This window comes from Cebidichthys violaceus, unplaced genomic scaffold, assembly GCF_023349555.1.
Source record: "Cebidichthys violaceus isolate CVI_PGR_0920_01 unplaced genomic scaffold, fCebVio1.0.p SCAF_38, whole genome shotgun sequence".
In the NCBI taxonomy this organism is placed as follows: Eukaryota; Metazoa; Chordata; class Actinopteri; order Perciformes; family Stichaeidae; genus Cebidichthys; species Cebidichthys violaceus.
This window is the reverse complement of record NW_027176572.1, coordinates 1,641,837-1,654,180: the sequence shown is the minus strand read 5'-3', so window position 1 is coordinate 1,654,180 and position 12,344 is coordinate 1,641,837. Positions and strand designations below refer to the sequence as shown.

General features: G+C 46.7%; 1 protein-coding gene across 3 annotated transcripts in view; it reads left to right on the top strand.

The window, feature by feature from the left end:
- The window catches only part of dnaaf11 (dynein axonemal assembly factor 11), an 18,338-nt gene extending 8,723 nt beyond the window's left edge, over positions 1 to 9,615 (top strand). For all 3 annotated transcript variants that reach the window (XM_068726063.1, XM_068726061.1, XM_068726062.1), the window contains 6 exons: positions 37 to 114; positions 633 to 698; positions 807 to 876; positions 2,705 to 2,800; positions 3,199 to 3,305; positions 9,184 to 9,615. In XM_068726063.1, the coding sequence (XP_068582164.1) occupies positions 37 to 114; positions 633 to 698; positions 807 to 876; positions 2,705 to 2,800; positions 3,199 to 3,305; positions 9,184 to 9,382 (616 nt within the window). In that variant the 3' untranslated portion in view covers positions 9,383 to 9,615. The remainder of the gene's footprint in view (positions 1 to 36; positions 115 to 632; positions 699 to 806; positions 877 to 2,704; positions 2,801 to 3,198; positions 3,306 to 9,183) is intronic.
- The last annotated feature ends 2,729 nt before the right edge of the window (positions 9,616 to 12,344 follow it).

Below are 12,344 nucleotides of genomic sequence, written 5' to 3'. Positions count from 1 at the left end.
ACAGTCTGTACTCTGTGCTTTGCTGTCTCCCTGCAGGGAGAAGGAGAAGAAGCCGAAGGCCCCGAGGACGCTGATCACTGCTGAAGGACGAGTCCTGAACGTCAACGAGCCAAAGTACGAACAGAGACACAGTATCTGTACCCTGTGGTAATAGTACTTGTACTGCAGTATCTGTACACTGTGGTATTAGTACTTGTACTGCAGTATCAGTAGTACTAGCTGTAGTTGACTGAGGGAAACGATCCACTCGGCTGCAGCAGCAGAAAGCAACATAATTGCTTCTCATTCTGTCCGGCAACAGAAACACATCCAGTCGACGTTCAACGTTGTTCTGGTGAAAACACCCTAAAGAGTGAAGAGAACTCCTCCCTCCCTGAGACTCTGCACCGCCTCCTCTCTGCTCAGACAGCGTCCAGGTTCTCTGCTGATTGCTTCATTAGCTGTGATGATAATTAGCCAGAGGTTGACATCCAGAGCGAGGTCACGGGGTCAACTCATTTCATGTGTGATGTGAGAAGGTGTCGTGTATTTGATTCATCCCTTCACATCGCCACGTCTGTGACGCTGCTTCTGTCAGTTTAAAGCTTCATTGTGAGCTGAACCACCTCAGTGGTCCTCCTCTCTGTTCACAGGCTGCACTTCTCTCTCACTGAAGATGAAGAACACAACAGCATTGTGTTGAACCTGGAAGTGTACAGGTAGGGATAGATGAGAGCACAAACAGGCTGCATGTTCTACGTCTACAACTCACTTCACTGCTACACCTTCCTCTTTATTTAAACTCCTCCTCCTCCTCCTCCTCTCAGACACATGGACACCTCCTTGATGGACGTGGACGTCCAGCCGACGTACGCCAGAGTCAAAGTCAAAGGAAAGGTACGCTGTGGAGGTTCTACTGGATCAGTCCACCACCTTTAGGACGAGACGTCTTCTTTCTGAATAGTTTGGACCTTAAGTACTTGAACCGCTTCAGATCTTTAGTTTGCTGAACGTCCTCAGAGCTCCAGACTCAGGTTCTTAGTCCCTCGTACGTTGATGCTGGGAGGTTGCCAGTTCAACCGCAGACTGCTGCCGTCAAAAGCTCTTTGCTCAAGGGCACCGAGACGGTAGTGACACAAACCAAAGCCCTCGGCCGACAGCGGCACACTTATGAATGAGTTAAAATCATGTTAGGTGACAGTTATTATCAGACCGACACAGAAGGATCCTGTCCAGCATCACGGTTACTGTCTTCAGGAGGCTTTGCATCGTAGAGCAACAGTCCTCCTACTTCTACCTATGTGTGTGAGGACACACAGCCACTACCCACCGACCACCAGAGGCTCACGAAAACACTGCCGACCAACGTCTCCACTGTCACAAAGTTCTCTTTTCTGTTGCCTCTAAATGTGAAAGTGTTCCATGTAGCTGGACTACCGTCTAAACCTGCATTCAGTGTAACGTTGAGAACCACAAACAGCCACCGTGCTGACGGGCAGAGAGAAGTGTGATGGATGAAGAGTCGGGTTGAGAGCCAACAAAAGGCTGCGAGAAGCTGCTGAGTCGTCAAACGTGTTTCTGTCTCTCATGGAGGGAGTTTGTTACACCAGCTGCAAAGTCATTTCTTTGTTTGTTTTTTACCCCAAAATGTCAGCTGTCCAGCAGGGCAAGACGGCCACACTCTTTATCTGGTGAATCCAAGAAGTGATCCGCTACAGATGAACCCGGTTCCTGTCAAAAGTGGAGCGATTCAGTGTCAGCAGCAGTGGAGTCAGTTTGGTGTCAGGTGTTCATTTCCCGCTCTGCATGAGTCCGACTGAGCTTTATTGTGAAGGGAGTCTCGGTCCTGCAGGCCGTCGTAACCACACTTTACCTCCAGGGTCAGAACTCTGCGGGTTCACCACTAAACCCGTGTGTGTGTGTGTGTGTGTGTGTGTGTGTGTGTGTGTGTGTGTGTGTGCGCGCACATAGAAACGCATTTGTTTCATCAAAGCCCTGAATGAGAACAGCCGTCGTTGTGCACGGCTGATAGCGCCCCCACTGGTCCATCACCTTTTTAAAGCTACAGTGAGGAGGGAAATCGTCATCACGTCTAACGTTTGAATGTAGCCTCGTCCTCGTCACGTTGTGGAGACGGCGTCCGCGTTGTTCATGCTCGTCTGTTATACGTCTGACCCCAGTTCTCCCACAAACGGACCTCAGAGACCTTTAAAGACTGATTAAACCTCAGTGAAACCTCTATTCAGCCACACATGAATCCAACAGCTGTACTCCTTTTGAATGGCTGCACTCCAGGCTGTTAGCGTAGCTTGTTTTATGCCACGGGGTCAGCCTGATTGGACGGGTGGTGTGATTTACGCAGTCGTACATCAACTCAGGCCTTTGAAGGTCCTCCTGAATGTGAAGTCTGATCTGACGAGTGTTGCTCCTCCCCCTCCTCGGCCTGCTGTTACCACGGTTTCCCCCAAAATAAAAGTGGATTCAACAATGAGTCTTTGTGGTCCTTCGTACCACGTGGATCGTGAGGATCTGGCCCCGGTGATCGATGGCCACCGTGTCTCAGTCGGAGCTATTCTGGTCTCTCTCTCTCTCTCTCTCCGCACGACTTCTCTGGAAAGTGTTCCTATAAAGAAAGACCTCACTCATGATTAAAGTCATTTGACACACTGCGCCGGATCAGCGCATTAATCTTGCTAATTAAAGTCATGAATAATTTACTCCGCAGATATTTCAGACGGTCCTGCCGGCCGAAGTGAAGCCCGACAGCTCGACGGCTCAGAGGTCCCAAACCACGGGACACCTGGTCCTCACCATGCCCAGAGTACGTACAGCTGCACCTCACAGCTTCAGCAAGTTCTTCAGCAAGTTCTTCAGCAAGTTCTTCAGTTTGTTCAAATGCAAACTGACCTTTAATTTGATTTCCTTTGAAGAAAAGCTTTAAAGATCTCATCAACGCCGTTACAGGTCTTCCTAACTGATGATCTTCAGGCTGTTGGTGGTTTTCTCTGATTGTTTTGTGCTCTCTGAGGTTTAACGAAGGAACTATTTACGGCGTCAATAAAGAGACTCGGGTGCTGATACTGCACTGAGTCAGAGCTGCTGCACATCAATCCTTCACATCTCCTCCGATACGAGCGCCGGCAAACGGCTCACGGGTGAAAGTTCGGGAGCAGAGACTGAGACTGAAAACACGTTTTCTCCTCCGATGTGTCTGTTTAGGCTGAAGGTGAAATCAAAGTGAAGAAGACCGTCTCACGTCCGCCTGGAGGAAGTCAAACCCGACGCTGCGGCGGCGGCGGTGGCGGCTCACCTTGGGACAGTAAACGGTAAAGACAAACCTGACGACACAGACGTCCTCATAACGTGTGGACAGGAAGGACGATTGACATGTTGACTTCATCAACCCTCGTGCACAGCTCTCTAATCTCATCCCAAGCCTGTAGCCACGTTAGTCAAGTCTCTCGTCTCATGTGGTCACTTTTAGTCCTCATTTCACCGTCTTCATACTATTATTATACAATATGTTTGACAACGTAAGCAAGCATTTATAAAACAAATAGTGTATATAACAAGAAAAACTGAGAAAAACAATGAAGATCAAGACTTGAACCTAGTAAAACAAGATATAAACTGAGATACTGTAAAGTTACTCTATTGCTGGTGATTATAAGTAGATCAAAATAGTGAGTTTGTGATATTATTGAGGCATAAAGAGCCGGATGTGTGTGTTTGCATGAGTCCAGCGCTGGTCTTTGTTTGGCCTTGAGTTGAATGTTAGCACACTGAAAGTCCTCTGGCTCTTCAGGTCCCCGTAGTCCTGATTACAGAAGCCTGTTGTTTATGAAACGCTCTGCATGGATGTGTGTGTATCGCTGTTGACGGTAGCGCTCTCTGAACACTGGCCACTGATGACCTTGACCAGAGCACACACACACACACACACACACACACACGCAGTGAAGATACGCTCAGCTTCAGGCAGTCAGGCTCTCGCTGCTGTGATTGATTTAGTTTGGGGGTTGAGGCTTCATATCTGTTCTTGAATGTGACCCGTATCCCAGACAGGGATCTGGGTCCCAGTGAGGGGATGTGTGGGGTAATTCTGCTTCAGTTGTTATCTGGTGTTCTTTACATTCTCCGTCCAAACACAGCTCAGAAATAAGAGTTTCGTTCAGGTCACGGGCCTCGACCTGAGAAAAACAGCAAAACCGATCCGATCGGAGTCACACAAAAGGAGGCGAAAAGGAGAATAAGCCATAAGAAAGTGTCCTCTTTGGACCAAACCAGTGTCTTTGAGTGTCAGGACTACTGCTGATGGTTTTTAAAGCTGTATTTCAGCTGATTGGATTGTCGTGACGTCCAGACATGCGTGGTTCTCAGATGATGTACCCTAAACGCTTTTCATAGATCAGCGTTCTTTAAATTGTCCAATACTTTTATGGTTCGACCTCTTTCTCCCAACTTTACAGTAGCATGCTAGCGCGCCGATGCTAGCATGCGGCTCAAAGCACCACTGTGTGTAAGCTGCTAGCATGGCTGTAGAGTCTTAGTCGTGTGTTTTTAAGTTGTGAAATTAAGCAATACGCCACCAGAGGCTGTGATTTACAGCTAAACATCACTAAGTCATGGGTTCATAAGACGCAGTGAGGTGATTGTTAACATTTATCTGGACGCCTCCATTACTTGTGTCATTGCTGAAGAAGTATTCCGTCCCGTTAGCGCTCTTCTTTGCTCCTTCTGGTGCGTTTTGAATCATTAAAACCACATTGTAGACGTTACCCGTCATGCAGGACACCTTTTAATTTTCCTTTTAATGACTCAACACGACAGAATATTTACAGCTCAGAGCAGCTTCACCTCTCTGTGACATCAGTCCACAGAGCTCTGTTCCTTCTCCTTGCCTGGAGATCATCTTCGTCATCTTCATCTTCGTCATCATTACCATTTTATGAGCAGGAGCCTCTTCTCGTCCTTCAGCCGGGCCCATCAAACACCGTGAAGAGCCCGCGGTTCAATCCTCTCGTAGCCTCAAATTAAACACGCGGATAAAAATGCTAAGCTGCTCTCTCTCTGCTCCACGGCAAGGTGACGGGTTACTGCGTGGTTTGGACTGATTGAGGGCGACCTCTGACCCCAGGCTCATGGGCGGAACATGTATCTGACGGTAGTGATCGGGGTTTAAACTGCAGTGACTTGATGACACAAGGTGTGTGATGAAACAGAATATCTAAAAGGTCTCCCATGAGGTGTTTAAGAGGTCAGAGTGTGTGTAGCTCCTGCAGCGCTGTGGTCCACAAGACCTGAGCAGCTCCAGGTTCACCAAACCAAAGAACTTAAAACTAGCTCAGCCAGTTAATCTGCCAACTTGTTGATTCATTGTCTCAATGTTCTCAGACCTCGTCTATTAACTCAGTGAGTAAAATGTAGTTTTAACTGATAGAAATGATGGCGGAAAAACTACAAAAACAAGGTTGTAATAAACCTGAGTTATCTTTAAAGGAACAGTGTGAAAGATTTACAGGTACTCTGGATTTTATTACTGCAAGGAGCTGCTCTTATCAGTACTTATCAGATTCTACCAATCATTCCTCCTGTCCTCCTGTCCTTCTGTCCTCCTGTCCTCTGTCCTTCTGTCCTCTGTCCTCCTGTGCTCTGTCCTTCTGTCCTCCTGTCCTTCTGTCTTCCTGTCCTCATGTCCTCTGTCCTCCTGTCCTTCTGTCCTCCTGTCCTCTGTCATTCTGTCCTCCTGTGCTCTGTCCTTCTGTCCACCTGTCCTCTGTCATTCTGTCCTCCTGTGCTCTGTCCTTCTGTCCTCCTGTTCTTCTGTCCTCCTGTCCTCCTGTGCTCTGTCCTTCTGTCCTCCTGTCCTCTGTCCTCATGTCCTCTGTCCTCCTGTCCTCTGTCCTTCTGTCCTCCTGTCCTCCTGTGCTCTGTCCTCTGTCCCTCTGTCCTCCTGTCCTCTGTCCTTCTGTCTTCCTGTCCTCATGTCCTCTGTCCTCCTGTCCTCCTGTGCTCTGTCCTTCTGTCCTTCTGTCCTCCTGTGCTCTGTCCTTCTGTCCTCTGTCCTCCTGTCCTCTGTCCTCCTGTGCTCTGTCCTTCTGTCCTCCTGTCCTCTGTCCTCCTGTGCTCTGTCCATCTGTCCTCTGTCCTCCTGTCCTCCTGTGCTCTGTCCTCTGTCCTCCTGTCCTCCTGTGCTCTGTCCTCCTGTCCTCTGTCCTCCTGTGCTCTGTCCTCCTGTCCTCTGTCCTCCTGTCCTCTGTCTTCTGTCCTCTGTCATCAGAGATGACCTACTTGAAAAGGACAATGTGTAATTAAAGGGAACATATAAGTGATTCAGTTAGTTTAGTTTGTAATCCAATGATTTCCAGCACAGATGCAACGATTAGAGAGTCAATGAACACAGTTCAGATTCCATCTTCTCCAGTGTGTGAAGATGTTCTTCTTTTCTTGGTTCTGTATCACAGTGATCTGAATGTCTTTGGGTTTTGGACTGTTGGTCGGACAAAACGACCAACAGTCCAAAATTGGTGGATAATTAAACTGACATGTAATTATCCACCTGAACATGGATTAATCGTGAATTGATGAACTGTTTTGTAGACCTTCTGTTGGTGTCTGGCCGGCGTCTCCTCAGTGTTTTTAATGTTCTTCTTTCTTCTCGTCAAGCTGCAGCAGCAGTTAAAATGCTGTCCACTGAACACGTCCATCACTAAAAATAGACGCTCTCCTCCTTCTCTATCAGCAGGTAAACATCACTTTGCCATCTTTCTCCCGTCGAGCCGGTAATGTCGCGGCTGCAGAGGGACTTCCTCTGCGGTGGAGGAAGAGGTGCTGGAGGTCCGGCGCTCGTCCTCTGGCAGCTCTATTCCCCTCTCAATAAACAAAGTGTCAGGAAGCTCTGAGTAATGAAGCGGCTCCTCCTCCTGCTGCTGCTCTGCAGGAGGAGGACTTCATAATTGCTATACGCTCTTCCTGGATAATCAGCACATTTCATTAATACCGTCTCACCTCTGGAGAGCTGGAGCTCGGTTACACTACAGGCTGCTTTAACGACGTCGTGATTGTCTATCGTGTGATGTCATCGGACACTCAGGAGAGTCCGTCAGATGAACATGGAGGAGCATCAACATATCCCTTAGAGCTTCAGCTGCTGCTTCCTGCTCTGTAGTTACTGTGGTTTGGTTTGTTTCTTTGATTAGAGCTCAGGTTAAACTCTTCATGTACTGTTGATGCACCTACAGAATAGTGCTTGAATAGACGATGAATCCCAATGACTCCACGTCTCTGGTACTACTATTGGACGGATTATTATCTACTAAAGATTTGCAGAGGATTTGATAAAAGAGGCTCATGGTTAACTCCCCGAATACCCCGGAGATGACGGTACAGTCCTTCACCAGTCTGAGCTCAGGGGGCCGTGTGGATTTAAATGTCACAGATTCATTAAGCGGTGGATGGACTGACCTCTTTGTTGTGGGATGGAAGTGATGAGCTCAGATCCATTTGGTTTACTGGTTACAGATGGTGATGGTAGCATGGAGCAGGATCCCCCCGGAGTTCCTCATCTGAGATTCATCTCAGCTTTTTAAACCATTTCCCTTGAGTTCTTGAAGACTGGTGAAGGAAAGACGACCATCGACTGATTACATGTTTTATCTGAGCAGATTAAACACTCAAACACGTGACAGTAGAGCGAACGTTGTGAATGTCGAACCACCAGCAGCTGTACGATAACGTTTGCTAACTAAAAGTCTAAAACTGTCAGAATTATGAAGAACTATCTGAGCAGAAACATCACGTATTCATCATGTGTTTTATCTTCGGTGGCACATTTCAGTCAGCCTTTCTTTGGAGATATCCACCGCATGGCGACCGTCTCCGAACAGGAACCTCTGAGACATTAAACACACCGCATGTGACATCTGGTCATTCATGCCACGGCTCTACAGGAGCCTGATATATCACACGTATCAGGATTTATGTGATATAACACCTCAACTGGAATGCATAAATGCATTTCATATTTACACGTCCGCCGTACATCACGCACATATCAGCTCACATATTGACCTTCCAGTCGCATTAAGTCTTCACGTCTCTGCAGCGACGACCTAAACAAGATTTATTGTTCTTTGACATTAACGTCGTTCTCATTTGGTGTCTGATTGAACTTGATTATCAGCTGTTGATTGAATTAGGTGGTAAACATTAGCAGATTTAACATTGCTGCTGGGAATTCATGCAGCATGTGGCTGATGTTCACATCTGATTTGTGTTTTCATACCAAGGCCACTGAAATACAGGCTTCTGATTGGCTGGCAGGTAAACATGGAGGTGAAACACCAGTCAAACGTTTAATCTCTGCTCGACATCCAAGCTCTGCTTTCCTGGTGGAGTTTTCTTGTAAACAGATTCACGGAGCATCAAAGTTCATTCCAGATGTCGGAAATAGTTGTTTCATCTTCAGAGATCAAGGAAAAAGTAGTAATACCACAGTGTAGGAATACTCTTCTACAAAAGTCCTGCACGCTTTCTTCAAAGTAAAAGTATAAAAGCATCTACATGTACTTAAAGTACCAAAAGTAAAAGTATAAAAGCATCTACATGTACTTAAAGTACCAAAAGTAAAAGTATAAAAGCATCTACATGTACTTAAAATACCAAACGTAAAAGTATAAAAGCATCTACATGTACTTAAAGTACCAAAAGTAAAAGTATAAAAGCATCTAAATGTACTTAAAGTACCAAAAGTAAAAGTATAAAAGCATCTACATGTACTTAAAGTACCAAAAGTAAAAGTATAAAAGCATCTAAATGTACTTAAAGTTCCTAAAGTAAAAGTACCCATTACTGTGTATGGGAAACGGCCCATTTTCAGAATCATTCAATCAAACTTTATTTGTACCGTTCATACAGGTTGATGACTGACGAACCGGAAAACAATACGGAAAAGACAAAAATATATTTTAGTTTATTTTGAAAAGACTATCAATGTAACGATCACGTGTTGCTGGACTTTTGAAGGAAAACGCACAAAGAAATGAGGAGTAACTTCTCATAAGATATCATGAGAACTGTTGCATGAGGATAAGTTTCAGTGATACAAAGAGTCTCTCTACAGACTAGAGAGACTCTTTGTATCACTGATTCTCAGAAGAAGCCGTCGTTGTCTCTAACTTGAGTCTTCCCCTGATGTCTGAACAGAAGACACAACGGTCCCGAGAGGCTGGAAGTGGACCCCGGCGAGCGCGCGGCCGTCGACTTCGCCAACATCGTGCGGCGCCAGAGCTCCGAAGAAGGCCCGCCGGAACTGTCCAGGACGACGGCTCCGCCCACCGCCGCCGGTCACCGCAGCTTCTCCGACGGGTTCGTGGACGACCCCGACGTCCCCCCGCTGATATAAGACTCTGAGACACTGACCGCTAAGCATGGACACGTGAGGTTCTTCAAACCCGTAGCCTTAACTGGTAAGAAGGCTGCCAAGTTCAACACTGTTAAAACTAGAAGTAGTAGAACGAGTTCTAGAGATGCTACCAGCAGTTTATTAACAATAGACCTCCAAACCACGGGCGATGTTCCCCAGCATTTAGCTTCCGCTGATGTCCCACCTTGGAAGTTTTCAGTTTTCTTTTTCACCACGACAATAAATCAAATCTTCACGGAGAAAATCTAACTTTTCTTTCTTTCTTTGTGTAGATGTTTTTGTGTTTTTGCTGCAGAAAGCTGTAGAATCAATGAGCCCGGTTGCCGCTGCCGGCGGATCATTGGTGTGTTTTGGAAGCCGTTGTACTTTTCGTACCGTTGAGTTTTCTCCCGCTCCTCTCGAGCATCTTCCTCAAAAGCTCAGGCGCTGATATCCTGCCAGACTTTGAGTGGGAGAGGCCCAGAGGTTCTGGAGCTCGCTCGTCTCTCCTTGAATCTCCGCTGAGGTCTCCTCGCTCTCTGCTTTCCTTTCGGAGCTGTCACCCGAACGAGCTCGGAGGTCACGACTCCCTCCCCGAGCAGCTCGGAGCGCCGTTGCAGCCGCAGAGCCTCCAGAGATCGCTTTTGGCTTCGGACCATTTCTCCCTCCTGACAGCTCCTCTCTTCTCTCCTCATCCCAGAGTTCTATATTTGGACTGCGTGGCTCGTATCGTCCAGGAGATTTTCATTTTGCTGCTCGAAAAACAGCTCGTCCAGAAGTAGTGTGTGTCATCTAATACTTGTGTATGAATCCAGATCAGTCATTTAGGTTTGAGGATATACTGCTTTTTAAACATATGTGTATTCTGTGTTGTATCGTGGATATGATGCAGTTATGGTGCAGTATCAACACTGTGGATCGGTGATGTGGTGACCAGTACATAGCATCACATAGCGGTGTAAAAGTGACCCAAAAGGAACAACCCTGTTCCTCTTTATTCACTCTTAGTACAATCATTGATGTACCTTCAGTAGCTAGCGTAGCACAGAAGCGCTAACGCTAGTTAATGATGCGCTAACGTACTCTGCTAATGTTAGCTCCACAGGTTTTTAGGTAGAAACGTAACGTTTTCTAAACGTATATCTCTTTTTAACGAGTATCACTGTTACGCAACGTTTAACCACGACGAGCTCCACTAAACCATCCTGAACACGAGGAACATCTGGAACCACTGACGTCTACGGAGCAGAGCCGGATGGTTCTAAACAGTTTAGTCATCATGACGTCACTCATTGGTTTGTGGACTGATGTTTTGAAGCCTTGAGTTCGGCCTTCGCCATTTTGGATTACGTCCGTCACCAACCAGTGAACAGGAAGTGACCATATCTGGACTGAGGAGGAGTGACGTAGAGACGCCTTATACGTTTCTGGTAGAGACCTGTCAATCACCGTGTAGCCCCGCCCCTAAAGCATACCTTCTATACTTCTATACAACCAGAGGAGTCGCCCCCTGATGGTCACTCGAGAGAATGCAGCTTTAACACATGAAGCTTTGACTTCACTTAAAGAACCGGAAGTTGTTTCCTGGTCACAAGTGAATCCATCCAACCAATCACTGTCTTCCGTTCAACATCTGCTGTCTGATGGAAGTTTCCATTGCTGGCGTTTAAACACTGAAATATGACGGTTTTACACTTTTCCAGCGCTACAAAAGAACAGCAGCTCATCTTCAGACATTCCTTCAGATCTGAGCTCGGTAAGTTGACGGTTAAAACTGATCCGTGGTCTGTTGACGGCACTAAATACCGCTCCGCCTCATTAGTTATTCACGAGTAACCTTCCTGCTCCGTCATGTGGCGGTGTAGATAACACGTGTCACGTATTTAACTGAACCCTCCATCTAATGAGACAGACCAAACATCAGCGCTGAAATATGCCGACGACGCTTCATTAGTGGTATTTAACAATGAATTTATGGTCCCTCTGGGACCATTATGTGGTTTCATGGTTCACTGGTTCACACATCGGATGCTTCTGGTTGGTTGGAACCTTGTTTATTGTTTCAGTGTGACAGTTGTGCAGATGTGGTGGAAGAAGTATTCAGATCAGTACAGTAGAAAGTACAATATGTACCTCTGAGATGTAGTACAGTAGAAAGTACAATATGTACCTCTGAGATGTAGTAAAACTACTGTTCTAGCGTCATGTATGGAGGACTCTTCATCACAGCCGTCACACTCATCCTCTTCTATCTCTGTAAATCTCACTAAACCTGCTTCCTGTTTAATCAGACTGGAGGAGATCAGAACCAGAATGCACAGAATCCAGAACCGCCTGTTCTCTGTTTCTGACCCGTCCATCGCTGACGCATTGATTTTTGTCTGTTGCCATGACAGCGGATGGTCCCACTAGTTTTGCACATGCAGCGCTGACTCAAAGAGTCGACCCGGTTCAGACCCGACTCTCATGTCCGCTGTTACTCAGACACACCTGACGCTGGAGATGGAGGTTCAGTTATTTTTAGTTTCCTTTCGGAAATGATCAGTTGTTTTTTTTGCAGACAAATAAAAACAGGGATGTACTCTGGTATCCTCGACGGTGTGTTCAGGGGCTCTAAGCGTATCCATGACGGTGTGTTCAGGGGCTCTAAGCGTATCCTCGACGGTGTGTTCAGGGGCTCTAAGCGTATCCATGACGGTGTGTTCAGGGGCTCTAAGCGTGTCCTCGACGGTGTGTTCAGGGGCTCTAAGCGTATCCTCGACGGTGTGTTCAGGGGCTCTAAGATTATGAGATTTTTGCAGTTTGGTCTGTATAAACACCAACATTTAACGGTTTTCTCTTCATAGACCTACACGACGGTTTGTTTGGTCCGATAAGGTCTCGACTCATATCAGCAGGATTCACTCGGGTCTTGTTTGAGTGACCCCTGACCTCTGAATCACAGCTCTACTGAGCGGCGTTA